Source organism: Ochotona princeps, chromosome 15, assembly GCF_030435755.1.
Source record: "Ochotona princeps isolate mOchPri1 chromosome 15, mOchPri1.hap1, whole genome shotgun sequence".
Lineage (NCBI taxonomy): Eukaryota > Metazoa > Chordata > Mammalia > Lagomorpha > Ochotonidae > Ochotona > Ochotona princeps.
In genome coordinates this window covers 45,362,778-45,387,255 of record NC_080846.1, presented here as the reverse complement: position 1 = coordinate 45,387,255, position 24,478 = coordinate 45,362,778, and the positions used below count along the sequence as shown (strand labels likewise).

Sequence of the window (24,478 nt, the reverse complement as noted above, 5' to 3'; positions counted from 1 at the left end):
GGGAATTTGCAGCCCTATCCAGACCAGAATGCAGCCCCCACTCCAGCCCCTGCACTCTCCCGTGGGAACCCCAACCTTGCAAGGATGTACTCTCACAGCTCCCCAACCTCGCTTATTCCCAGCCCTGATTAAGTGCAAGCCAGTCGTTACTCTGACCCAGTTGGCTTAGCCCCTCACCTGTCTCAGCCTTTGCCTTTGATGCTGTGGCCTAGTATCCCTGGCTCATGCAGACCGGTCAGTGTAAGAGCCTAGTTTGGCCTAACCTGTGCTCCTTCCTGATTTCTGTTCTTCTTCGTGAGTTGAGGTTTGTTCAGCCCTGCCTGGTCCTCCGCTTTCCAGTTGCAGCTCGGCCCACCCCGCATCCTATTTTAGGATACACATTTGAGTGCTGCTGGCTTGACCTGCCCAGACTGTTGTTGGTTCCTTTACCCATAAGTGATGGCAGGTTCCATGGTCAGAGCTAGCTCAGCCCATTACCACCCCAGTTTGCTAGCTAACCAGTGGGACTTGTATTTCCATAGGGTTGGGCCAATACTTCCCCCACAGAATCTACCCTCAGACCTGGTTCTCTTGCGTGCTGGTTAGTATCTTGACCCTGCCAAATGTGACCAATCCACTGTTTCACCATTCAGTTAGGTACTGGTACCTAGCCCTGACAGACAGGCCCCCAGCCATAGCTTTTGTGTGGACTGGTGTGTGGCAGTCAGTGATGCTCTACGCTAACCGCCCATCTCAGGATTCCCATTTCGGTTGGTGAATCAGTCTGGCCCAAAGAGATCTTATGAACTCCCCCCTCCAAACCACCAGGTTTCAGTCCCCACACTTGCCCAAAAGTTCCATGACCCCATTGCTGGGAATCACCCAGAATTCATTCCTCATATTCACACTGGCCTTATCCATAGATGTCCCTAGGCAGCAATTATATATCCTAAAAACCCCAGAACTGCCTCTGGGCAGCCAGCATAAAGAGCCTAATGCCCATTAGGCACACTGACTGCCCAAAGCCTAGGACTCGATCACAGCCTGTTGGCAGTGACTTTGGCCTGAGTCCCAAGCTTTGGGTCCGGCCTGGCTGGGGCCCCCCACAGCCACCACACTGCAGGGAGCTGCTTTTGTCCCAACTCCGTGACTGAACACTGCCCAAACTCTTCCTGCCACAAGATGATTGTGGCAGGGCAGAGCCAGGGCCTTAATCCAGTTCCCAAGTTTTCCTCATGGTACTTACCCTGAGGGAAGAGATCTCTCTGGCCTGGAGAAAGCCTAGGACTCAGTCACTGCTGCCTGAATCCCAGCTCTGGGTCTGGCATGGCTGGGGCACCCCCCAACTGGTGGCATTGTATACTAAAGGCTGGCATGATACTGAGGCTTGAATTTTGTTTAAATTATTCCAGGGAGGGAGCCTGGCATGGTAGCCTACTGGCTAAAGTCCTCGCCTTGCTTGCACTGGGATTCCATAATGGGTACTGATTCTAATCCCAGCAGCACTGCTTCCCATCCAGCTCCCTGCTTGTGGCCTGGGAAAGCAGTCAAGGATGACCCAAAGCCTCGGGACTCTGCACCCATGTGGGGGACCCGGAAGAGGCTCCAGGTTCTTAGCTTAGGTTAGGCTCAGTTCCAGCTGTTGTAGCCACTTGGGGAGTAAATCAACGGATGGAAAATCTTCCTCTTTGTGTCTCTCTGTATATCTGACTTTGCAATAAAAAGAAAATAATTATTTAAAAAATAATAAAACATTCCAGGGAGGACAAAAGTGAAGAAATAAAATGTTGGCAGTGTCCTAGAAGGTAACATTAGGGCTCTCTGTGACTCTCAACTTCTATGAACATGGGTGATTTCCATGATAGAGGGTTATAAAAGTGAACTGTGTGCTAACCTGACTGCTTTCCTGTGTAATTCTTTTTTAATCCACAACAAAGTTTTGCTAATAGTTTTGCCACCTCCTTGCAGCTAGTGCAAATGGCTTAACAACATTGAACCACCGGAATTTAAGTGGATGCATGGTTCAAACCCAAGCCTGTCTGGCTCCAAAACTTGTTGCTTGTTACCTCCCAATTATTAGTTCTTAATGATTGCAGTCAGCATTGCTTCCCTTATAATTGACCTTGAGAAATTAAACAGTTACTCATTCCAGTTGTATCATTTAGGTAGCAACAGATGACAAAGACTGAGAAGTTACAATGTGTTTGTGAGAAGTTACAATGTGTTTGTAGTCTCTTGTCTCTTTCTCACATCAGCATGATGGAGTCATGTGCTGTCTTAGGTGTGAAGGTGACAAAGCACTGTGGATTGCAGCAGCTTCCAATAGAAAAGGTTTAATTCTCATTTAGGTTTCAACACTGGCGGCTTTTGAAGGACCTTTTGCTGAAGGGTTGATCTCTGGAACGTTGCTAGGATTATAGCAAAGGGAGAAAGGGAGGTGGATCTTTGAGCTTCTGCTTAGAAGTGACATTGATCCTTCCAGTCACGTTCCATGGATCAAGTCAGATCAGTGGTTAAGCCTGACAGCAGCGAAGGGACAAGTATTTGGCAACAGTTAAACTATCCCTGTAATGAGCCACTTTATCCTTATGAGAAGAGAGGCACACAGAGGATAAGTTGTTTACTCATCATGTCTAACTCCTAACAAGCAACAGGGACCAATTTTGACCCAGGCAAACTGCAGGCCTCCTAGAATAGCAATTGCTAATTGTTTGGAAAATATTATTTCTGCTTCTGTTTATATTTCTATCTGGATACTTAATTCTTTATCGTATTCTGTTGTTTTCCCACAAAGCTAACATAATTTAAATGCAGCGTATGATTGATTTTTTCTAGAATGAAGAAATCTTGTAACATTTTTAGTGAGGACTTTGGTTTACTGTCTAGACAGGTCAAACATGAGTGTTTCAAACAGTCCAGTCTTAGGGTGGTGATTCCTTCGAAGGAGTCTCCTCTTTGCTGTCACTAGATAGCTGTGTGACCTTACATGAGAACTGTGACACCATGAACCCTGTTGGCCTCCCAGACAGGAGCAGGACAGTAAAAGAGTACTTTGGGTTGTTATGATTAACTGATATATTCAAAGGGTCAGAGTTCCTGGAGGATGAGGACACAAAATAAATGGCAATTCATATGCTTAAGTCAGTTTTTAAACTATTTGTATTGATTTTCATTTTATTGGAGGGACGGTTCTTTCATCCAGTGGTTGACTCCCCAGATCACAACAGCTGTGGTTGCTACAGGCTAACACCAGGGGGAGCCAGTAACAACATCCAGCCTTCCCACGGGGTGCAGGTGCTGAAGTGCTGGGGCCATCATCTGCTGCCTCTTTGATGTGCATTAGCAAGAAACTGGAATCAGAGTAGCCGGGATTTAAGCCAGGCATTCTGATATCCTGATGTATGTATCAGATACATCCTGATTTCTGGTTTATTTTTAAAGATGTGTTTTTGTTTATTGCAAAGTCAGATATATAGAGAGGAAGATCTTCTGTCTGCTGATTCACTCTCCAAGTGACCACAATGGCCAGAGCTGCTCTGATCTGAAGCCAGGAGCTCTTCCAGGTCTCCCAGATGGGTGCAGGATCCCAAGGCTTTGGGCCGTCCTCCACTGCTTTCCCAGGCCACAAGCAGGGAGCTGGATGGGAAGTGGAGCTGCCGGGATTAGAACCGGCACCCATATGGGATCCTGACACGTTCAAGGCAAGGACTTTAGCTAGGCCACTGTGCTGGGCCCAATATCTGATTTAAACACTGGCATCCCCAATGGCAAGCCATCCTGTTGTGTCAAATTCCCACTGCTAAATTGATTTTTGAGTGATTTGGGAAAAAGTATGTAAAGGCATAAATTTTTTTTTTAGTCCAGATATATACTTTTGTGCAATAATTCAATTGCTTAGTTTTATTTTATTCATTATCTTTGAAGGGTACTGAACTAAACCTGAGTCTATTTCAATTTTTTATAGGTGCAGACACAAAAAAGACAGTCCGTGAATTTATCAAGGACCAACGAGACAGATTTCTGCTTGAGGTAGTAAAAATAATTTGTTTTTTATTAGCCAAAAAGAAGGCTCCCTGCACAGCATTGTTAAATCTTCCTCTTCATGTTTTAGTTTTGCCTTTGTCTCAAGTTTATTGGCTGAGTGGACTTGTTCATTCATAAACTTATTGGGAAAATACTTACACAATGAATACTTTGTGCCACACATTGAGCAAAGCACAGATCGCTGTCTTCAGACAGCTTGCATTTTAGAACCCTAGTGTTCCATGCCTCCTAGATTTAATCTGGAAAAGTCATCAGGAGGGATCTGGTCCAGGTACCCTTTTTCCATTTCTGTCCCTCATGACCAGGTCAGTGTGTGAGAAGCCCAGCTGGATCCAGATTGTACCATTAGCATGGTTGAATGTGACAGGAACCCAGCACTGGGAACCCAGACAATTCTAGAATCCTGCCAAGTTTTCCTATTGCTACACAAGCCACAAGAGAGGGCTGGGTGCCTACTGGAATCTTTTATTCTGGCATCAGAAAGCTTTAGAAGTCAGGCCATGTAACACAAAGCGTGATTATGAATATCCCTGTATGCTTCATTTACTGTGGAAAAGGCAGAGATGCAAGTGTGTAGGTGCAAGGGCTGGTGTTGGGGGTTAAGTGGCCGCTTGTAACACTGTCATCAGAAGTTGGAGAGCAATCCAACTCCTTGCTAATGCATTTAGGGAAGTGTTGGCCCCTAGGTATTGCAGCCATTTGGTGACTGAACCAAAGGATTCAAGATTATGTCTCAGTTGCTTGCCTATTGAAAAAAACAAAAACAGCGGGTGCGCAATTACAAAGCGAATGAAGTGAATCTTGTTTGCAGCCTTCTTGTCTAGCATATACTATCCAGTGATGATCATCTGTCCCAAAGTCTTTGGTGCTAAATGCAAATGTGCTTTCTGGCATTTCAAATAGCACATTTTGGAGCATAAATCTTAGTTATCACTGTATGCCTGCAGCTATGATCAATATGGAAAGTTTCACTTGAGGAAAGTGATGCAGTTATAAATTGGACCTGGTAGTGTTGCTTATTAAACATTAGTACTATTTTACTACTGTAATTCCCAGAATGCTAATTGCACTTTTTACTCACTTTTGACCGGTGTGTGTGTGTGTGTGTGTGTCTGCTCTGTGTATTCATTGTAATAGAGAACATATTTGTTTTTCTGAGACTGGCTTATTTCACTCAGCATTATAGTTTCCAGCTGGATCCATTAGGTTGCAATAGAAAAGACTGCATTCTTTTTTATGGCTAATATTCCATCTTATATATGTACCACATTTTCTTAATCCATTGACAGGCATCTGGGTTGATTCAATATCTTAGCTATTCTGAATTGTGCTGCTATACATAGGAGGTACAGAAGACTCTCACATGCAGGTTTCATTTCATTTGGGTATATTCCCAGGAGTGGAATGGCCAGTTTGTGCGGTAGCTCTGTGTGCATGTGTCTGAGTAGTCACGCAGTGGCTGCACTCGCTCACACTCCCACCAGCAGTGGATTAGGTTACTCTTCCCCCCACATCTTCACCAGGATTTCTTGCTTTCTGATTTCTGTACGGTAGCCATTCTCACTGGGGTGAGGTGCGACCTGACCGCTTTTCTTTCATATGTCTGTTAGCCATTTGAATTTCATCCTTTGAAAAACGCCTGTTCATATCTTTCCCCATTTCTTCATGGAATTATTGGATTTGTTGTTGTTGGGTTTCTGGACTTGTTTATAAATCTTGGATTATTAATCTTCTCTCAGTTATTCAGTTTGCAAATCTTTTCTCCTTTCTGTTGAATGCCGTTTTACCTTGTTGGTGGTTTCTTTGCAGTGCAGAAGCTTCTCAGCTTGATGTAAAATCCCATTTGTTTATTTTTGCTCTCATTGCCTGTGCTTCTGGGCAAGAAGTCTCTGTCTTGCAGTGTTCCTTGTGTTTTTATGCCAACACCAGGCTGTTTTCATTACTACCTCCAGTAGGATCTCTTGAAGCCTGGTATTTTGTTACCTTCAGGTTTGTTTTTGTTGCTAAAGATTACTTTAATTGTACAGGGTCTCTTGTGTTTCCATAGGACCTGTAGCATCCTTTTTTCTTAGTCCTGGGAAGAACGTTGTAGATATTTTGGTCTGGAAAGAACTGAGTACGTAAGTTACTTTTGATAATATGAACATTTTGCTTACATTAATTTTACCTGGCCAGGAATATGACAGATTTTTTCCATATTTGCATGTCTTTTATATCTTTAATGTTCTGTAATTTTCAGAATAGAGCTAGCTCACATCTTTGGTTGAATTTATTTCAAGGAGGGAGCTGGTATGGTGGTATCACAGGCTAATCCTGTTCCTACAAGTGCCAGTATCCCATCTGGGGCAGTGGCTGCTCTAGTTCTGATCCAGTTCCCTGCTTATGGCCTGGGAAAGCAGCAGAGGATGGTCCAGGTCCTTGCGTGCCTGCATCCATGTGGGAGACCTGAAAAGAAGCTCCTGACTCCTGCCTTCAGGTTGGCTCAGCTCCATGAGTCTGCTCAGCTGAAATGAGTCAGCAGATAGAAGATCTGTCTTTCCTCTCTCCAATATTTCTCTTTCACAATAAAAACAAATCTTTGAAAAAAAAAATGTTTCAAGAGGCTGCTGTGTTGGTGTAGCAAGTTAATCCTTAGCCTGTTAGTACTGGCATCCCACGTGGGTACTGATTTATGTCCCAGCTGCTCCACTTCTAACACTCTGCTTACGGCCTAAAGAAGCAGCAGAGGGTGGCCTGAGTCCTTGCGCCCCTGCACCCATTTGGGCGACTCAGAAGAAACTACTGTTTTTCACCCCCGGATCAGCTCAGCTCTGGCCGTTACAGCCATTGGGGAGTGAACCAATGGATGTAAGACCTCTCTCTGTTTCTCCTCTCTCTGTGGAATTTGCCTTTCAAATATATATATCAAAAATTTGTTTCAAAGCATTTAAAGATTTTTACAGTAATTATGACTAGAACTGATCCTAAAAGTTCTTTCTTCGCCATGGAATTGTTGGCGGATACATTGGCCAATAATGTGTTGCTTTCACCTCCTGCAACTTCATCAAACCCATAGGAAATCCGATCTCTTAGTACAGCCTTGTGGTTTCCCTATTTAGAGAACCATTTCACTTGAAAATAGCTAGCATGACTTCATCCTTTTCAAGTCACACCCTTTAGATTTCTTTTTCTTGCCTAATAGCACTGGCTAAAGCTTACAGGAATATATTAAATAACAGTGGTAAGAATGAGCATCCTTGTCTGGTTCCAGATCTTAGTGGAAGCACCTTCAACTTTTCCCCCATTCAATATGATGCTGGCATTGTGTTTTTCATGTATTCTCTTGATTTTTTGAGTACTGTTCCTTCTCTATCCAGTAAAAGAAAAAAAAAAAGCTTAGATAGTTAAACTAAGCTTTTTTTTTTTTCTTTTAACTATGACTGATACTGCGTGTTCTTGAATGTTTTTCTACATCTGTTGAGATAATCATATGGTTCATGTTTGTTCATGCTTGTTAATGTAATGTATCCCAGTTACTGATTTGTCTATGTTGAAGCATTCCCTATTATAACAACAGGGATAAATCTCACTTGATCTGGGTCAATGACCTTTCTGATGTACTGTTGGATTCAGTTAGTTAGGTGTACTGTTGAGGATTCTTACATCTGTATTCGTCAGGGATATTGGTCTGTAGTTCTCTTTCTTTAATGCGTGCTTTTCTGGTTTTGAAAGACAAGTGATATTGACTTCATAGGAAGATTCAGTTGGAGTTAGTACTTCCTGGAAGACTTGATAGAACTCAGATGACTTGTCTGGTCCTGGATTTTGACTGTTGGAACCCTTTTACTGATTAACTGTCCTGCTTATTGGTCTGTTCAGGTTTTCAATGTCCTCTTGATTCAGTTTTGATAGATTGAATATATCCAGAAATCTAATCTGTTTCTCCAAGATTTTCCAATTTGTTGGCATAGTCCTGCTTGTAGTGGTTCTGGTGACTCTTTGTAGCATCGATTGTTGGAGTTCCCTTTTCATCTCTGGTTTAACTGATTTGAGTCTTTCTCTCTGTAGTATTAATTTTGTAATAAAAAAACCCAACTCTTTGATTCACTGATTTTATTTATCTTTGTTTCAATTGTGTTGCTTCTCTAATTTTACTTCTTTGTGCTGGTTTTCAGTTTGCTGTTTCTTTTTAAATTATTTTTATAATCTTTACATAGTTGATTAGTGCACAAAAAGTCAAGAGCTGCAGGAAAGTGGGTAAGACCATTGTTTCCACATTGTTATTTTTTTTCTGTATCTGGGGCAAGGGGAAAGTAAGGGGAAAAGCCCCACCCAGCCTCCCACCATCCTAGTTCCCCAGCATGGGGCATGCTCTGAGGGTCCTGCTCCAGTGGTTTTGATAATTCAACAGTTCTGAATTGCTGCCAAACTCTCCATTCCAAACACAATGAAATCTCTCCAGAATCCATTGGCTGATGTAGTCTACCTTAGAGTCTCTGTTTGCCCAGATCTTCACTGCTAACACTTGGTTGGGGTAGATGATCAATTTGTTCTGTCCACCATCCTGTTGTAGTACCAGGTGTCCTCTGCAGGTTCCGATGGACTGCCATATCCTCCATGTGCACTTGGATTTGCTGTCTACTGTTCCATCTGAGCCTCTGAGGAGGCTCAGCTTTGACACATGCACTCCACGGTCAGAGCATGGAACCTACAATTCTCTTCAAGGTTGGGATTCTGAGATCAGCAGTTGAGTTGGAGGGATCCCCAAAGAAACTTCATCTGAGGTGATCCCAGGCCTGATTCCTGTGTGTGCTTGCCAGGACAGGATCCGGCAGAGTCCGTTGCCCCAGTCAGCTTATGCATGTGCTGGTGGTTGCAATTGCTGGGTCAGTTCTGTTTCCAGGCCTGTCTTCCACACAAACCATTGGGTGTTGCAGTCCAGCCCGATCCTGCCCAGCACACACTCAGCCCTCACACAAACAAGAGGGAGCTGCAGCCTAGTCAGGGTGACTCCCAATAACCCCCATCAGGCCTGCCCCCTAACCTGGTTCTCATGCTTGCCAGTACATACAGCAGACTTGTCCAGTCTGTCCCACATCCCATTCAGTTCTTATACATGTCAATGGGCATTGAAGTCTAGTTCAACCCAACCAGCCCCCAATCAAGTCTACACACATGCTGGTGGGTGCCTTTCTGTCCAGTTGCATCTGCCCCTGTGCTGGTTTTCATGTTCTTCAGTGGGAGTAGTAACCCAAGAGGGAGGTGCCCACTATTTCCCTTCTGGGCCCACTCCCGGATCATGCACTTTCCAGGTCGTTCTGCAGTTTAACTTATCAAAATTAGTCCACAGTGACAGCCTCTGCCAGCTGATGGTACGGCAAAGCCCAACCAACCCTCACCCATTCTAATTTATGCTTGCACCAGTCAGAACAGTCAGCCCAACCTGGCTTTTCCCTGATCTAGTTCACATGAAGCCCGCAGGTATTGTAGCTCTGCCCGTCCTGATCTGCCCGCATCCCAACTCACGCTCTCCAGTGGGAGTGGCATTCCAGCAGGGGAGCCCTCCATATTCCCCCTACCAGCTTTACCCCTTCCCGCCCCCCGGCCTGGGTGTTGCATGTGCTGGTATGTGCCATTGCCCGGTCTGGCATGGCCGGCATCATCAGCTCTGCCCTTGGGTGCTGTAACCTGGCCCGCCCGGCTCACCCCCAATTCTAGCTCACGCTGGTGGGGGTTACAGCTTGGCCCAACCCAGCTGACATCCAGTCCAAGCCATAATATGTGCTGGTATGTGTTGTGACCATACCTGGCATGATCCACACTCTGTTCTGGTGCTCGGATTCGCCAGCGGGCAGTGTGAACTGGTTCAGCCTGGTCAGCACCCGACCTGTGCCAAATGTATGCTACTGGGTACCGTTCCCTGACCTGGTCTGGGCTGCTCGCTATTGTGGTTTGCTGTTTTTCAAGATCCTTTAGATGCAAATAGTTTGATGCCTTTCTGATTTCTTGACATAGGCGCTGCTGTGGCTTTCTCTCTTAGTGTGTTTTTGCTTTACCCCGTATGTTTTTGATATGCTGTCATTTTCATTCATTTCCAGGACTTTTTATTTTTTTCCATTGCATTTTTTTCTGTGACCCACTGTTCATTCAGAAGCCTGTTATTTAGTCAGCATGTGCCTGTTTATTTTGAGGAGTTTAAGTTGTTGGTTTCAGGCCTGGAACAGTAGCTAGTGGCTAAATCCTTGCCTTGCAACCACCAGGATCCCACATGATTGCCGACTCGTATCCTGGCTGCTCCACTTCCCTTCCAGCACCCTGCTTGAGACCTGGGAAAGCATTAGAGGATGACCCAAAGCTTTGGGATTTTGCATGTATCTGGAAAACCCAGAAGAAGCTCTTGGCTCCTAGCTTTGGATGGGTTCAATTCTGGCCATTGCAGCCACTTGGGGAGTGAAAGAGTGGACAAAAGATCTGTCTCTCCTTCTCTCTGTGCATCTGACTTTCCAGTAAAAATAAATACATATTTTTTAAAGAAAGTTGTTAAATTTTCAGCTTCATTGCCTGGTGATCTGATATGGTAAATAGTATTAGTATAATTTCAATTCTTTTGTACTTGCTGAAGTTTGTTTTATGGCCTGCCATGTGGTCTTCTTAGAGAAATTTCCATGTGGTATTGAAAATAATGCGTATTCTGCACCTGTGGGTTGAAGTGTTCTGTAGCTATCAACTAAGTCGGACCCACGGTGTAAGGTGTTTCTTTGAGTTTCTGTATAGTTGATCTGTGCAGTGATGACAGTAAGTTGTTGAAATCCTCCACTACTATTTTATTGGAGTCTATGTCTTCCTTTAGATGAAAGTTGTTTTAAATAACCAGGTCCTCTGGCATTGGATGTAGGTAGGTTTAATATGACCATTTATTGTTGAATTTATCCCTTAATCATTATATAATGACCTTCTTCATTTTATTTATTTATTTCACTTTTTAAAAATTGCAATGGCAGATCAGATTTACAGAGAGAAGGATAGACAGAAAGATCTTCCATCCACTGGTTTGTTCCCCAAATGGCCACAATGCCCAGAGCTGAGCTAATCTGAGACCAAGAGCCAGAAGCTTCTTCTGGGTCTCCTGCATGGCTACAGGGTCCCAAGGGTTTGAGCCATCCTCTGTTGCTCTCCAAGGCCATAAGCAGGGAGCTGAATGGGAAGTGGAGCAGCTGAGATACAAAGCAGCACCCAGCAATGGGATCCCTACACTTGTAAGGTGAGGATTTAGCCAGTGAGCTATTGCACCATAACCTCTTCATCTCTGTTAATGATTTTGTGTCTAAAACCTATCTTGTGATATTAGAATGGCAACACCTTGTCATTTTTCCTCTCCATTGGCATGGAATGTCTGTTTCCATCCTTTGACTTTCAGTCTGTATCTTTGTTAGTGAGATGTGTCTCTTGTAGGCAGCAGATTGGTTGGTCTTGTTTTTTGATCCAGCCCACCAGTCTGTGTGTTTTGATGGGAGAGTTTAGTCCATTTGTGTCCGTAGTGTTACTGAAAGATAGTGTCTTGGTCTTCTCATTCTAAAAGGAGTACATTCAAGGAAAGATTAAAGGAGTGGAAGGAAACCAAGCCCCGCCTGTTTACCAAAACATCACCTCTAGCATCACAAGTATTAGAGGCACTGCTTGCCCAGTGATGCAAGTTCAACGGCCGCGGATTAGAACCAGTGCATATATGGGATCTCAGCGCATTCTAGGCAAGGACTTTAGCCATTAGGCAACCACACTTTGTGGGGCCCGGCGGCGTGGCCTAGCGGCTAAAGTCCTCGCCTTGAACGCCCCGGGATCCCATATGGGCTCCGGTTCTAATCCCAGCAGCTCCACTTCCCATCCAGCTCCCTGCTTGTGGCCTGGGAAAGCAGTCGAGGATGGTCCAAAGCTTTGGGACCCTGCACCCACGTGGGAGACCCGGAAGAGGTTCCTGGTTCCCGGCTTCAGATCGGCGCACCGGCCCATTGCGGCTCACTTGGGGAGTGAATCAGTAGACGGAGGATCTTCCTCTCTGTCTCTCCTCCTCTCTGTATATCTGACTTTGTGATAAAATAAATAAATCTTTAAAAAAATTTTCTTTGTGGCTTTGTTGGAACATCTTTTTCCTTCATTGTCCTTGGTTAGGGTGATCATTCCCAGTTTCTGTGTGTAGTATATCCTTAAGCATCATTTGGAAGGTTGGTTTAGTGGTGGCAAATTCTTTGTTTACAAAGTTCTGCATGTAAAAATGGAAGTTTTGCGAGGCACAGTCTCCTGGGTTTTTTTTATAGAATTATTTCATTTTTATTGCAAAGTCAGATATACAGAGAGGAGAGACAGAGAGGAAGATCTTCCGTCTGGTGTTTCACTCCCCAAGTGACCACAACGGCTGGAGCTGTGCCGATCCAAAGCCAGGAGCCAGGAACGTCCTCCAGGTCTTCCACGCGGGTGCAGGATCCCAAGACTTTGGACCATCCTCGACTACTTTCCCAGGCCACAAACAGGGAACTGGATGGGAAGTGGAGCTTCTGGAATTAGAACCAGCGCCCATATGGGATCCCAGCGCATGCAAGGCAAGGACCTTAGCCACTATCCTTTTGTGCCAAGCCCAACAGTTTATTTTATGACTTGGATTATGTCTGCATTCTCTGTTAGCCTGTAGGGTTTCTGATGAGAAATCTGCTAAGTGTGGAAATCCTGAAAGGATGTCTGTTTCTCACGTTCAAGTTCAAGGGTCTTTGCTTTATGATTAACCATGGAAAGCTTGACTGTAATGTGTTTTGAGGATCATTCCTGGTCATGTCTTTTCGGAGTTCTCCGTGCTTCCCGTTCAGATACACCTGTCTTTCTGCATATTAAGACTGTTTTCAGTTATTTAATAGACCGTCTATTCCAGCTCCTATTTCCATATTTTCAGGAACCCCTAAGATATGTATTTTTGGTCATTTGAATATTTCACATAATTACTGGATGCTTTCTTTGGTTTTACTCAATTTTTCTTCTTGTTTTTGTCAGACTGAACTTTTTTCCAAGAATTTTCTTCTTGCTCAGGGATTCTTTCTTCAGCCTCATCAACTCTGTTGTTACAACACTCCAAAATGTTTTTTTTTTTTTCTTGGCACATTGCATTATTCATTTCTGTTATTTCAGTTTGATTTCTCTTCTGTATTCCAGTCTCGTGTGAAAACAGTTCATGTGTTTCTTACATGGGTTTCCTTAATTCTTGCATGTGCTTCTCACTGTTTTTGAGTGGCCTTATGATCATTTTTTGAATTCTTTTTTAAGGCTATTTCTCAGTCTCTTCATCTTCACATTCTAAGGTTATCTTTGTGTTCCTTTGGGAGCTCTGTACTGTCTTCCTCATTCATTTGCCGTGGGTGTGTCAGTACAGATTGGTGGCTTTTCTTTGATTGCTTTTATCTTTGCACCGGGTCCCTGTGGTTTCCAGTTGGGACAGATCCTCTGGTGGGATTCCTGGGTGTGTGGTGGGAGTGCTCCCTGTAGCTGTCAGTGGTGCAGTGTGGGGTGCATCCAGGCTGCCATGGAGGTTGGGCTGTTGATTGTCCTCACTGGGGAAGCAGCCATCACACCTGTCAGTGGAACCGGAATCTCTCCTTGACTCTTCAGGAGCTGTAATGCCCGCCACACCGGTGCAAGTGCCAGGTCAGGGCATCTGTAGGTCTGTGTGTACCTTGTGCCCAGCGGCCCTTGTGTATAGTAACAGAATTCCCACAGATGCTGTGTGCAGAACATTACAGTGACCCAGGGCTGAGGCGTTTGTTACTCAGCTCCTCCTGCACGGGGAATAGAGGAGGCTTGTTCCCCGCCTGCTATTACAGGGTCTGAGCACACAGCTCCCTGCTCTCTCTCCATTCCAGTCTCCAAGGCTGTAGGGAACACGATATGTTTTCTATTTTCTTGTGAAATCAGCTAAATGCTGGTCATTTCTTTATTTTAATTAATTGACTATTTAATTAATTAGAACCTGAGACCATAGACCCATTTTCTTGACATAACCCGCAAAATGCTTTTGTGGTATAAGATTAAGTGGCTGCCTCGTGGAGAGCCAGGTGTGTGCTCACATCATGCTGGGCACAGCCCCAAGACTTGGCAGTCTCGGGATGCCTTGGGGAACCAGGGTGGAGTCTCTGACCTGGCTTCCACCAAGATGCCACCTGCTGCTGGCTGATCCAGTGCTCTGCAGGGACACTGGGAACCTGGGCCTATATGTCACCCAGGGACCTCACTGCCCTTGCTCAGCTCACTTTGATGGTGGGATCCGCAGACCCTGCAGCTTCCCAGGTCAGGAATGTCTCCCACGCAGCTGCCCCTCCCACCTTTCTGCTCCAAAGTGTAAGTGGCTGGTCACTTGCAGGGACGCCACTCGTGCCGCAGATGTTCTGTCACACTGTCCTTACTGCTTCAGATTTTTTTTTCGTGTCCTCTATAGTTTGTCCGCCGCCGAGGTCTCTGTTGCAACCGTCTCCCTCCTCCACACTAACCCTTCCCAACTTTACCCTATTTGGCCTAAGGAAAATCTCTATGTATTCAGGAATATCACAACTCCCAGAATGTTTTGTGAGTCCTTCTAGCAAATGGTCAAGAGTGAGAATGTTTGGGGAACCGTAGCTGGTGTGAGAAGTGGGGACAATCTTGGCAATTGTGCCTTCCCATTTTGCAGTTTGGCTAGCTCTGAAAAGCCTTTCTGGCTCTCTTGCTTAACCCACTATCCCCTCTTCCCTCCTGCCACCTTCTTCTCTGCTCTCTCCCCTCTCATTTGTGGCATAGTTAGGGCCTGAAATGCTTATTCTTCCAAAAATATGAATCTTAATGTCTTGTGTATAAGTGCTGCTGAACTTAGTGCTAAGAGCTTTATGCCAATATATTTGGCAACACGCATGAAAAATGAGTTATTTCTTGAAGATTTATTTCATTTTTACTTGAAAGGCAGTTAGAGAGGAAGAGAGGTCTTTGATCCTCTGGCTCACTCCCGATTGTGATGGATGGAGCTGGGCTGATTCCAAGTCTCCCATTTGGATGCAGGAGCCCAAGCACTTAGACTGTCCTCCACTGCTTCCCCAGGCCCCTTAGCAGGGAGCTGGATGGAAGTGGAGCATCAGGACTCCAACCAGTACCAGTATGGGGTGTCAGTGCCACAGGCAGACGCTTGATATACTGGCCCTAAAATGAGTTCTTTTAAAGATGCAAACTACTAGTTTACTCAAGAAGAATGGATAAACTACACAGTCACAACTCTTAATGAAAATGAACTTACAGATGAAAGCTTTAACTTTTGAAAGTTTTTGTGTTCATAAAAGGAAATCCAGATTCATTGGTAAATTCACCCAACATGAAGGAAGATAAATCTAGATTTATATGTATTGTTCCACAAAGCTGAATAGGAAGAGGGACCTCTCCTCAACTCATGCTATGAGGCAAACATTTCCCTGATAAGAGAATCATATTAAAGCAGAAGGAACAAAAATCCGAAAGATTAAGGACTCTTGTGAGCATGATGCAAGCATTCTCAACAAAATTTGGCACATAAAATCCACTAATAGATGAAGTTGGTAATGAGTCTGGTAAGCAATTGGGATTTATTCCAAAAATTCCAAGGTGGTTCAACATTTGCAAATGAATCAGTGCAATGCACGTTAACATTAACAATAAAAAAACCATGTGATTATCTCAACTACAGCACCAAACCTTTGACAGTATTCAAAACTCATCCTTTTGGGAAAGAAAAGCAGCAGCAGAAGGGCACTTCAGAGACAGGACATCAGGGCAGCTGCTGTGCCCTTTCAGCTCACGTACTTACTGGTGAAAGCGAGATGCCTTCCCTGTAGGGTGAGGAGCAAGGCAAGGATTTCCACTCAACTCCTTATCATGATCTGGAAATCCCAACCAGTGCAATAAAAGACAAGAAAAAAAAATGAGCGCCTTCCTCAGATTGGAAAGGAAACATTAACTGCATGTTTACTAACAACATGACCATTTCTATAGAAAATCCTAAGAAACCTCAAGAAGCTGTTACAATTGGTGCAGGGTTGATTAAGGTTGTAGAATATATCCGTTTATAAAAATTAGTTGTATTTTTCCAACATTTCAGTGAAAAATAAGAAATTCAAATTTTAAACAGTGTCCTGTCCAACAGCTTCAAAAGTATGAAATATGGATAAATTAATAAAACATCTGTGAGGAGCCCTCAAAAACCACATAGAAAATACATATTATGGGATCTGGCACAACGGCCTAGTGGCTAAAGTTCTCTCTTTGCATGTGCCAGGATCCCATATGGGTATCAGTTTGTGTCCCAGTTGTTCCACTTCCCGTCCAGCTCCCTGCTTGTGGCCTGGGAAAGCAGTTGAGGATGGCCCAAACCTTGGGACCCTGCATCCATGTGGAAGACCTGGAAGAAGCTCCTGATTTAAGAGCAACTCAGGTCCAGCTCAGTTTCATTTTTCCATAAACTTTTTCAGGTTATATACTAAAAATGACAAAGCATTGCTGAGGAAAAAATAAAAAATACATGGAGACATATACCATGGCCATTGATCTAAAGACTTAATGTTAAAATCAGTTCTCTTCAAATTTGTTCATAAATTCCCCAAATATCAATATAAATTCCAGCATCATTCTATTAGAAATTGACAGACTGACATTAAATTCCATGTGAAAATAGAAAGGACCAACCAGGAACCAGGAGGGTATGAAGTGCTAATCTACATGCAAGCTATGAAGTTACTCTGCAGTGGTTTTATGGTTTGTATATGACAGCATTAAAAATGGTGTGCTATAACTAGGTTTCCACTCCTCAGTATTTGTCCAAGAAAAATGACAACAACATATATGGTCATAGCAACTTTACTAGAAGTAGCCCCAAACTGGCTGACATTGTGACATGGCAAGTTCAGCCACCACCTGCAGCACTGCGATCCCATATGGATGGCGGTTTGAGTCTTGGCTTCTCCAACCCCCATCCAGCACCCTGCTGGTGCACCTGGTGAAGCAGCGGACAATGACCCAAGCCCTGGGGTCCCTGCCACCTACATGGGAGACCAGCAGAGTTCCTGGCTCCTAGCTTCGGCCTGCCCAGCCCAGACTGAGGACATTTGAAGAGCAAATCAGTGAGTGAGGTATTTGTCTCTTTCACTCTAACTCTGCCTTTTGGAGAAGTAAAATGAATCTTACAAGAAAGAAAGAACCCCTGAACAACTCAGATGCCCTTGAAATGGGAGACACAATGTAGTATTTCCTCATGGTTGTCTGTTTTACAGCCATAAAGGGTATAAACTATCCATGTTTGTCATAGCATGAATGAGTTTCAAAATGATCTTGCTGTCTAAAAGCCAGACAGAAAAATACTTCGTGTTATTTCATGTACATAAAATTCTAGAAAATGCTAGCTAATTCATAGTAAAAGAAAGCAGGCCCGTGGTTGCCTAGGGAGGGAGTTGGCAAGGATGGAGGCATGATGAGTATAGGAGGTTGAGAAGATGTGCTGGGGTGATACGAGCTCATTCGGATAACTGACGGTGGTGATGATGCCCAAGAGTATTCACACATCACAACTCAAACTGTGCAGTTTAAACATACAGAGTTGACACCTGTGCCTTTCCAATTCCTTCCTCAAGTTCACTGCCTAAGATTTACATGGGCATCCCACTATTTCTAACATAACTGATTGCTTGTCTTGCAACATATCCTCCTTTATCTCATGTTGCTGTTAACGTGTGCAGTAATAGCTTCTTTTTTTTTCTGATGTACTTTTCTTTCCAATATTCCTAGTATGCTCTGTTAACCAAAAGAAACGCCATTGAAAAGTTTGAAAAACACATAGCCATGAAAGAAAAACAGCTCATAAAAGCAGAAAAAAAGCTCCAAGATGATGCAATGGCCTTTGAAGAATTCCTTCGGGAAAATGACCAAAGATCTGTAGAAGCTCTTAAAATGTTAGTTTCTATATTCCGACCCTTCCCGTTACTCTAAAACCTTTTCTGTTGTTGGTGTTTTTTTTTGTTTTGTTTTTTCTTTTTTCTTTTTTTGCCCTCTTCTAAAGTTTCTCACAATGTGACACAAAATGAAACATGAATCTATTACTTTGCAGTGCGGCACAAGAAACCATAAGCAAGCTCCAAGTGACTGCAGAGCTCAAGAAAGCCAGTATGGACGTGCAGGCAGTGAGAAGGTGAGGGCGGGGGTGCAGGGTGCCCCCTCATGTTCCCATATCCCGGGAAGGCTGGCAGTGGAGCGAGCATTTCTGCGGTAGTTAAGACACTGCTTGGGAAGCATGTGTTCCAAGTTGGAGTCCCTGGTTCAAGTCCCACCTTCACTTCCTACACCATTTCCTGCTAATGTGCACTGGGGGAGGGTTGCGGGGCTGATTCAGTGAAGTCCCTGGTGCTCCACGGGAGACCTGGATTGGACCTGAGCTCCTGGCAATGGTTTGGCCCAGCTCCAGCTGATGCAGGCATTTTGTCGTAGCTTGACAATAGGTTATTCATAGGTTCATTCACTTACTTATTCCTCAGAGTAAATATATCATGGCAAGGAGAAAATAATAACAAGGAAATAAACAACAACGAAAAGAATAAAAACAAGAGACCTACCTTTCCTTGGGAGTATAAACAAAGGCTGTCCACACTAATCATGTCCTAGGCCGCCCACCTGTGGATGACGTCCTGTACTCTAGTATCACAGATTAGGGAGGCAGTGGTATTAGTCTCTTGGGGACTGGCTTTTTTCACTAAGCATAATGGTTTCCAATAACCTTGACTTAGTTATGAAAAGACAAGATTTCATTTCTGTCTTGTGGCTAAGTAGTATTCCATAGCACATAAATCCCACATTACCTTGATCCAGTCATCCATGGGTGAGCATCTAGGCTGACTCTTGGCTATTGTGAATTGAGTTGTTATCTCTGTGGGGGGACAGATGACTCTCTCACATGCTGCGTTCATCTCATGTGGATAAATTCCCAGGAGTGGGATGGCTGGATCATATGGTTGACCTACTGTCAGATATCCAAGGAATCTCCCTATTGACCTTTGTAATGGTTGCACTGGTTTACATCAGAATAACTTTGACCCACATCCTCGCCAGCATTTACTGTTTTCTGATTTCTGTATGGTAGCCTTGCCGAGGTGATGTGTAAACTCATTGTGGTATTTAACTGCGTTTCTTTAATGGTTAGTAAGCCTCAGTGTTTTGTTCGTGTCTGTTGGCCATTTGAATTTCATTGAGAAACGCCTGCTTACATCCTTTGCTATTTCTTCACTGTTTTGATATTGTTGTGTTCTTGAGCTCTTTATAGATCCCGACTAGTTGTGTGGTTTGCAAATATTTTTCCCATTCAGTTGGACACCTCTTCACGTTGGCTTCTTTCGCAGTGCGGAAGCGCCTTGCTTGCTGTAACCCCACTTGTTCATGTTTGCTTTCATTACCAGTGCTTCCGGGGTCTTGTCCAAGAAGCCTCGGCCTCCGCCTGTGTCTTGCGGAGTGGTCCCCTTGTTTTCCTCCGGTAATTTGAGTCTATCAGGTTGTGGCTGCAGATCATTGATGCATTTTGTAAAAGCTGTGAGGTAGGGCTTTTACTTCTGCACGCCCTAGCTCCAGTTTCCCTGCACCAAATGTTGAGGAGGCTGTCCCTTCCTGGATTAATTCTGCTCCACTTATCAACTTAACTGTAGATGGTGTGGGTTGATTTCTGGAATTCATATTCTGTTCCCTTGATGTTTTGGGTCAGTATCATGCCATTTTGATTACAACAGTGTACATCTTGAAGTCTGCTTCTATAATTTCTCCAGATTTTTGTTTACAGTTGCTTTAGCTATTTGTGGTCTCTTGTGTTTCCACATGAATTGGAGCATATTTGTCTTGGTTTGAGAGGAATGTCACAGATACTTTGATTGGGGTTACATTGAATCTGTAAATTGCTTTTGGTAATATGCACACTTTGATGGTATTAGTTCTGCCAATCCACAAACACGGAAGGTTTTTCCATGTTTGGGGAGTATTTTTTTTTAAGATTTATGTTCAAAATTTATACCTTTTTGAAGATTTATTTCATTTTTATTGCAAAGTCAGATATATAGAGAGGAAGAGAGACAGAGAGGAAGATCTTTCATCTGCTGACTCACTCCCCAAGTGGCCGCCATGGCCAGAGCTGTGCTGATCCAAAGCCAGGAGCCCGGAGCCTCTTCCACGTCTCCCACACAGGTGCAGGGTCCCAAGTCTTGGGCCGTCCTTGCCTGCTTTCCCAGGCCACAAGCAGGGAGCTGGATGGGAAGTGGGGCTTCCAGGATTAGAACCGGTGCATATATGGGATCTCAGTGCATTCTAGGCAAGGACTTTAGCCACTTTAGCTACCACTGGGCCCCAAGTCCCTTTCTTACAGCTCAGTTTGTTGTCTGCTAGGTATCACTGACGCACACTCCCGGCAAAACAGAAATACATAAAGTAAAACTCATCGGTCTCTTATATGTGGGCGTGGCTTTGGGTATCTTTTATCCTTGTGGCATCCCTATAGAAGCCTGTATTTAATTTTTTATAGTTATATCTATCTTTTTGACAGTACATTATTCCATGAGCAATAGAATTTATAAATTATTGTTTTGGCTGAACATGATTTTTTACAGATCTATGTAACATAGACCTTTGTTTCTTTTGAATAGCGAAATAGCAAAGACAGAGTTCATGCTTAGGGAGTACATGAAGTATGGGCTTTTTCTGCTGAAGTTATCTCCGAAGCCTTGGCAAATGCAGCAAGCCCTCAAGAGGGCACAGGCGTCCAAGAGCAAAGAAAGCGTCATCCTTCCAAAATTATTAGCAAGTAAGTCCTGTATCCTTAACTTCCACTAACTCTAATGTTAATTCCAATTCTAATTTCCAAATTCTAAAAATATTCTGCTTTGATCTCTTTTTCTTTACTTATATTGTCTCAAATAGTTTTAAAGGTGATTTCTTTTTTTTTTTTAATTTATTTTAATTCGAAAGTCAGATTTACAGAGAAGAGAGACATAAAGATTTTCTATCCCTTGGTTCACTCCCCAAGTAGCCACAAGAGCCGGAGCTGAGCTGATCTGAAGGCAAAAGCCAGGAGCTTCTTCCAGGTTTCCCAAGTGGGTGCGGGGTCCCAAGGCTTTGGGCTGTCCTCCACTGCTTTCCCAGGCCACAAGCAGGGAGCTGGGTGGGAAATGGAGCAGCTGGGACATGAACCAACACCCATATAGGATGCTGGCGGCTTTAAGGCAGGACTTTAGCTACTAGGCTACTGCACTGGGCCCCTGTTTTAAGTTGTTTTTTTTGTTGTTTGTTATTTATTTATTTATTTGAAAGGCAGAGTTAGAAGGAGATCTTCCATCCACTACTTCATCCTCTGAGTAGCTGTGAGAGTCAGGCCTGGAACTGCATCTGAACCTCAATGTGGGTGATTTCTGCTTCCCCAGGCACATGAGCAGGGAGCTGGATGGAAAGTGGTACATCCAGGACTCAAAACCAGCACTCCACATGGGCTTAACTGCTGCACCACAACACCAGCCCCATGTTGTCGGAGTTTCTAATGCAAAACTTGGACAAAGATTCCTACTATCTCTTTATCTATTATTTGAAAACGTGCTGATGTCAGATACAAAGGAACTGTATGCACGGAAAAATTGAAATAGATTATTGACAGATGGTATGATAGAGGCTAGTATTGTGGTGTAGTAGGTAAAGCCTCTGCCTGTGGTGGCAGCATCCTATCTGACCACCAGTTCGAGTCCTGGCTTCTCCTGTGCTGATCCAGCTCCCTGATGACCGCCTGGGAAAGCTGCAGAGGATGGTCCCAGTGCGTGAGCTTCCGTACTGGTGTGGGAGATCTGGACCTTCCCGTAAAGCTAGCCCCACTCATCACTTCCTGTGAGTTCTTCTATTCCTCTTAACCTTCATATCCAGATTTCTCCTTAAATTCCAACATAAAAGATGGCAACCTGGAGGAGTCGGAGCCCGCGTTGCTGTCAGAAGGAAGAAGGGGCCAAGGTAAAGCAGAGCCTCGGGCGCCCTCTAGTGGGGGAAAAGCAGAAGTGTGTCTGTCCGGGTGGCAGAGGGAATAGGGAAGCTGCACCTAACCTGGAGACCAGAAGGCGGCCTGCACCCCTCGCATCTTGGGGAGTGGTGGGCAGGGTCCCAGTCCCTTCTGATGTTGTCAGGAAGCTCAGAGATGGGCACAAGGAGACAGACCCGGCAGAGGACTTGGATGGGGAGGAGAGCCTGTGGTCGGGGTGGCCTCTTAGCTACCTGCACCTGCCCAGGGTCTCTGGGTGGCGGAAGTGGAGGTGGGCGTTACTCTGCTGGAGGTCTACCTGGGAGTTCTGAGGGGCCCATTCCGCGGGACCCCAGAAGCCAGGCCGACAGCAAGCACAGGAGTGCCGGGGTCCGTTTCCAGGGTAGTCAGTGTCACGACCCAGGCAGCGTGAGCATACATTTCCACAGTCAACTTCGGGAACTTGGGGAATGTCACCATGTCCTTCACATGCGACCTCTCTCCTGCTGTCCCTGTGCTAACTGTGGACTGACACTGTCCTAACACTGCTGGACTTGGTGGTCGGCATTTAGAGATCAGCAGAGGCCTTGCACGCATCTGGAGCCCTTCTCTCGAATACAAGTCTGGGGGGCCAAGATTGGGCAAGCTGTCTCCCCGCTCCCCCCACTAAGGCCCTTTTCCTCCTTGGCCATGCCCAACTCTGTTGTCACTTGGGACTGCACTACCCTATCCAGGCTGACTCTTGGTAACCCTGTGTCCTTTATCCTGCTGCTGAACAGCAGTGTTGTGCGGTGGGGGCGCTGGGAAGGGGACAGGTGCAGCTCCACCATACCTTGTACTTGTCCAGAAATGAGCCAGCAAGGAGCCTGATGTTCTGGACACCGGCTAGCTGCTTAACACAGGACATTCTTGGGGGTGCTGGAGCCCCTTTGTACTCGCCTGTTAGAGGAATGTGTGGTGGTGGCAGGGTCCATTTGGTTCTCCAGCCAGTCTTTTCCTTCTTTTTCTTGCCCACCATTTATGTATGAGAGACAGATAAGATGTGCATCCCAGAACTGTGGGATAGGATGGGGCAAGTGATGGGCAGTGAGGAGACAAAGGCCCAGGCGCTGACCTCTGCCTGACAACATTGAGAGGAGTCTTTATGGTTAAGGGTGTGTGTGAGCTGGGTTTTGTAGTATAAGTAGGAGCTTGGCAGAGAGAGGGTAGGAAGTGTGAGCCGTCCTCCCCTCCCCTACCTCTGTGGTTTCACAATAGAATAGAAGAAAGGCATGGGGAAATGTGACCCAGTAGGGGGTTTGGCCACTTCTCAGCTTCAATTCCTTGCAGGGCCCACATCTTGAAGGGGAGGGGCAGTGCACACAGGTGTGTGTTGGCGGTTGTGGGGGGACAAGTGCATAAGCCACTTGCCCATGACAAGGGCACCTCTGTCCCATGATGGGATGCTTGACAGGCCCATCACTTACACTTTCTCCTGTGCCAGGGCGACGAGGACTGACCTTTAATCTAATCACATGCTCTTTCTTTTTCGCCCCACCCCCGCCAATGGCTTGGACTCCACCTGCACATTTTTGAACAGGAAAGCCACGCAAGAAGCCCACCCTCAACCCAGAGCTGAAGAAATCATCCACGTCCAAGTATAGTACATACTGTTGAACTCTCTTGGAAGTGCATTGGTGTTTGGAAAAATAACCCTTTCAGGCCTCACTATGTGTGGGTCCCATGTAGCCACAGCTGGGGTAACTGATGCCGGAGGTGCCCATGACCCTTGCCGTAGCTCCTGTGCTGCCCGGGTTCCTGTAGACCTCTGTGCACTCCGGAAGTCAACAATTACTACTTCCAGAAACCACCAGCCCTGCCCCTGGTGTCTTGGCCCATTGTTTACTGAGCTGCTCTGCCTGTGGCCTTGCAATTTTACAACACTCAAATTGACTGAAATAGCAACATAAACATTTGGGTTTTTTTCTTTTTCTTTTTGCTTAATGTTCATTACAAAGGGGAGGAGATGGGGATTGCAGACCCATGTGGGCCACTAGGAGGGATGAGGGGGCAGTGAGAAAGACGTGTGCCTGGCAGGGGCAGTGGGTGGTGGGAGAGGAGGGGAGGAGGGTGCAGTGCTCCTTGGAGTGCGTCAGCACTGGGCATGGAGATGGTATCTTGCTGCCACCTCAAGGACCTCGGTCGGGAAGGTGGTGCTGGGGGTGTTTCTGGAGTGTGGATTGACACTGGGCAGCAGAGGTGAGACCTCCGCCCGTGGCCCTGAGCTTGTTGTATGGTTGACCTGATTGGAGCCTCAGCTGGTGAACCCTCATCATTGGACATCATTGGGCTGCCGTGGCTGTGTTCCCCGCGTCATCTGGATTGTCCTAAGACATTGTTGGCTTCCTTGTATAAGAGGCGGTCTGTTCCATTGATCCACACAGGCACTCTTCC

General features: G+C 45.1%; 1 protein-coding gene across 3 annotated transcripts in view; it reads left to right on the top strand.

The window, feature by feature from the left end:
• Positions 1–24,478, top strand: part of CCDC38 (coiled-coil domain containing 38) — a 63,384-nt gene that overhangs the window by 18,392 nt on the left and 20,514 nt on the right. For all 3 annotated transcript variants that reach the window (XM_058673058.1, XM_058673059.1, XM_058673060.1), the window contains 6 exons: positions 3,944–4,008; positions 17,812–17,975; positions 18,131–18,211; positions 20,697–20,863; positions 21,958–22,041; positions 23,625–23,682. In XM_058673058.1, coding sequence (XP_058529041.1) covers positions 3,944–4,008; positions 17,812–17,975; positions 18,131–18,211; positions 20,697–20,863; positions 21,958–22,041; positions 23,625–23,682 — 619 coding nt within the window. The remainder of the gene's footprint in view (positions 1–3,943; positions 4,009–17,811; positions 17,976–18,130; positions 18,212–20,696; positions 20,864–21,957; positions 22,042–23,624; positions 23,683–24,478) is intronic.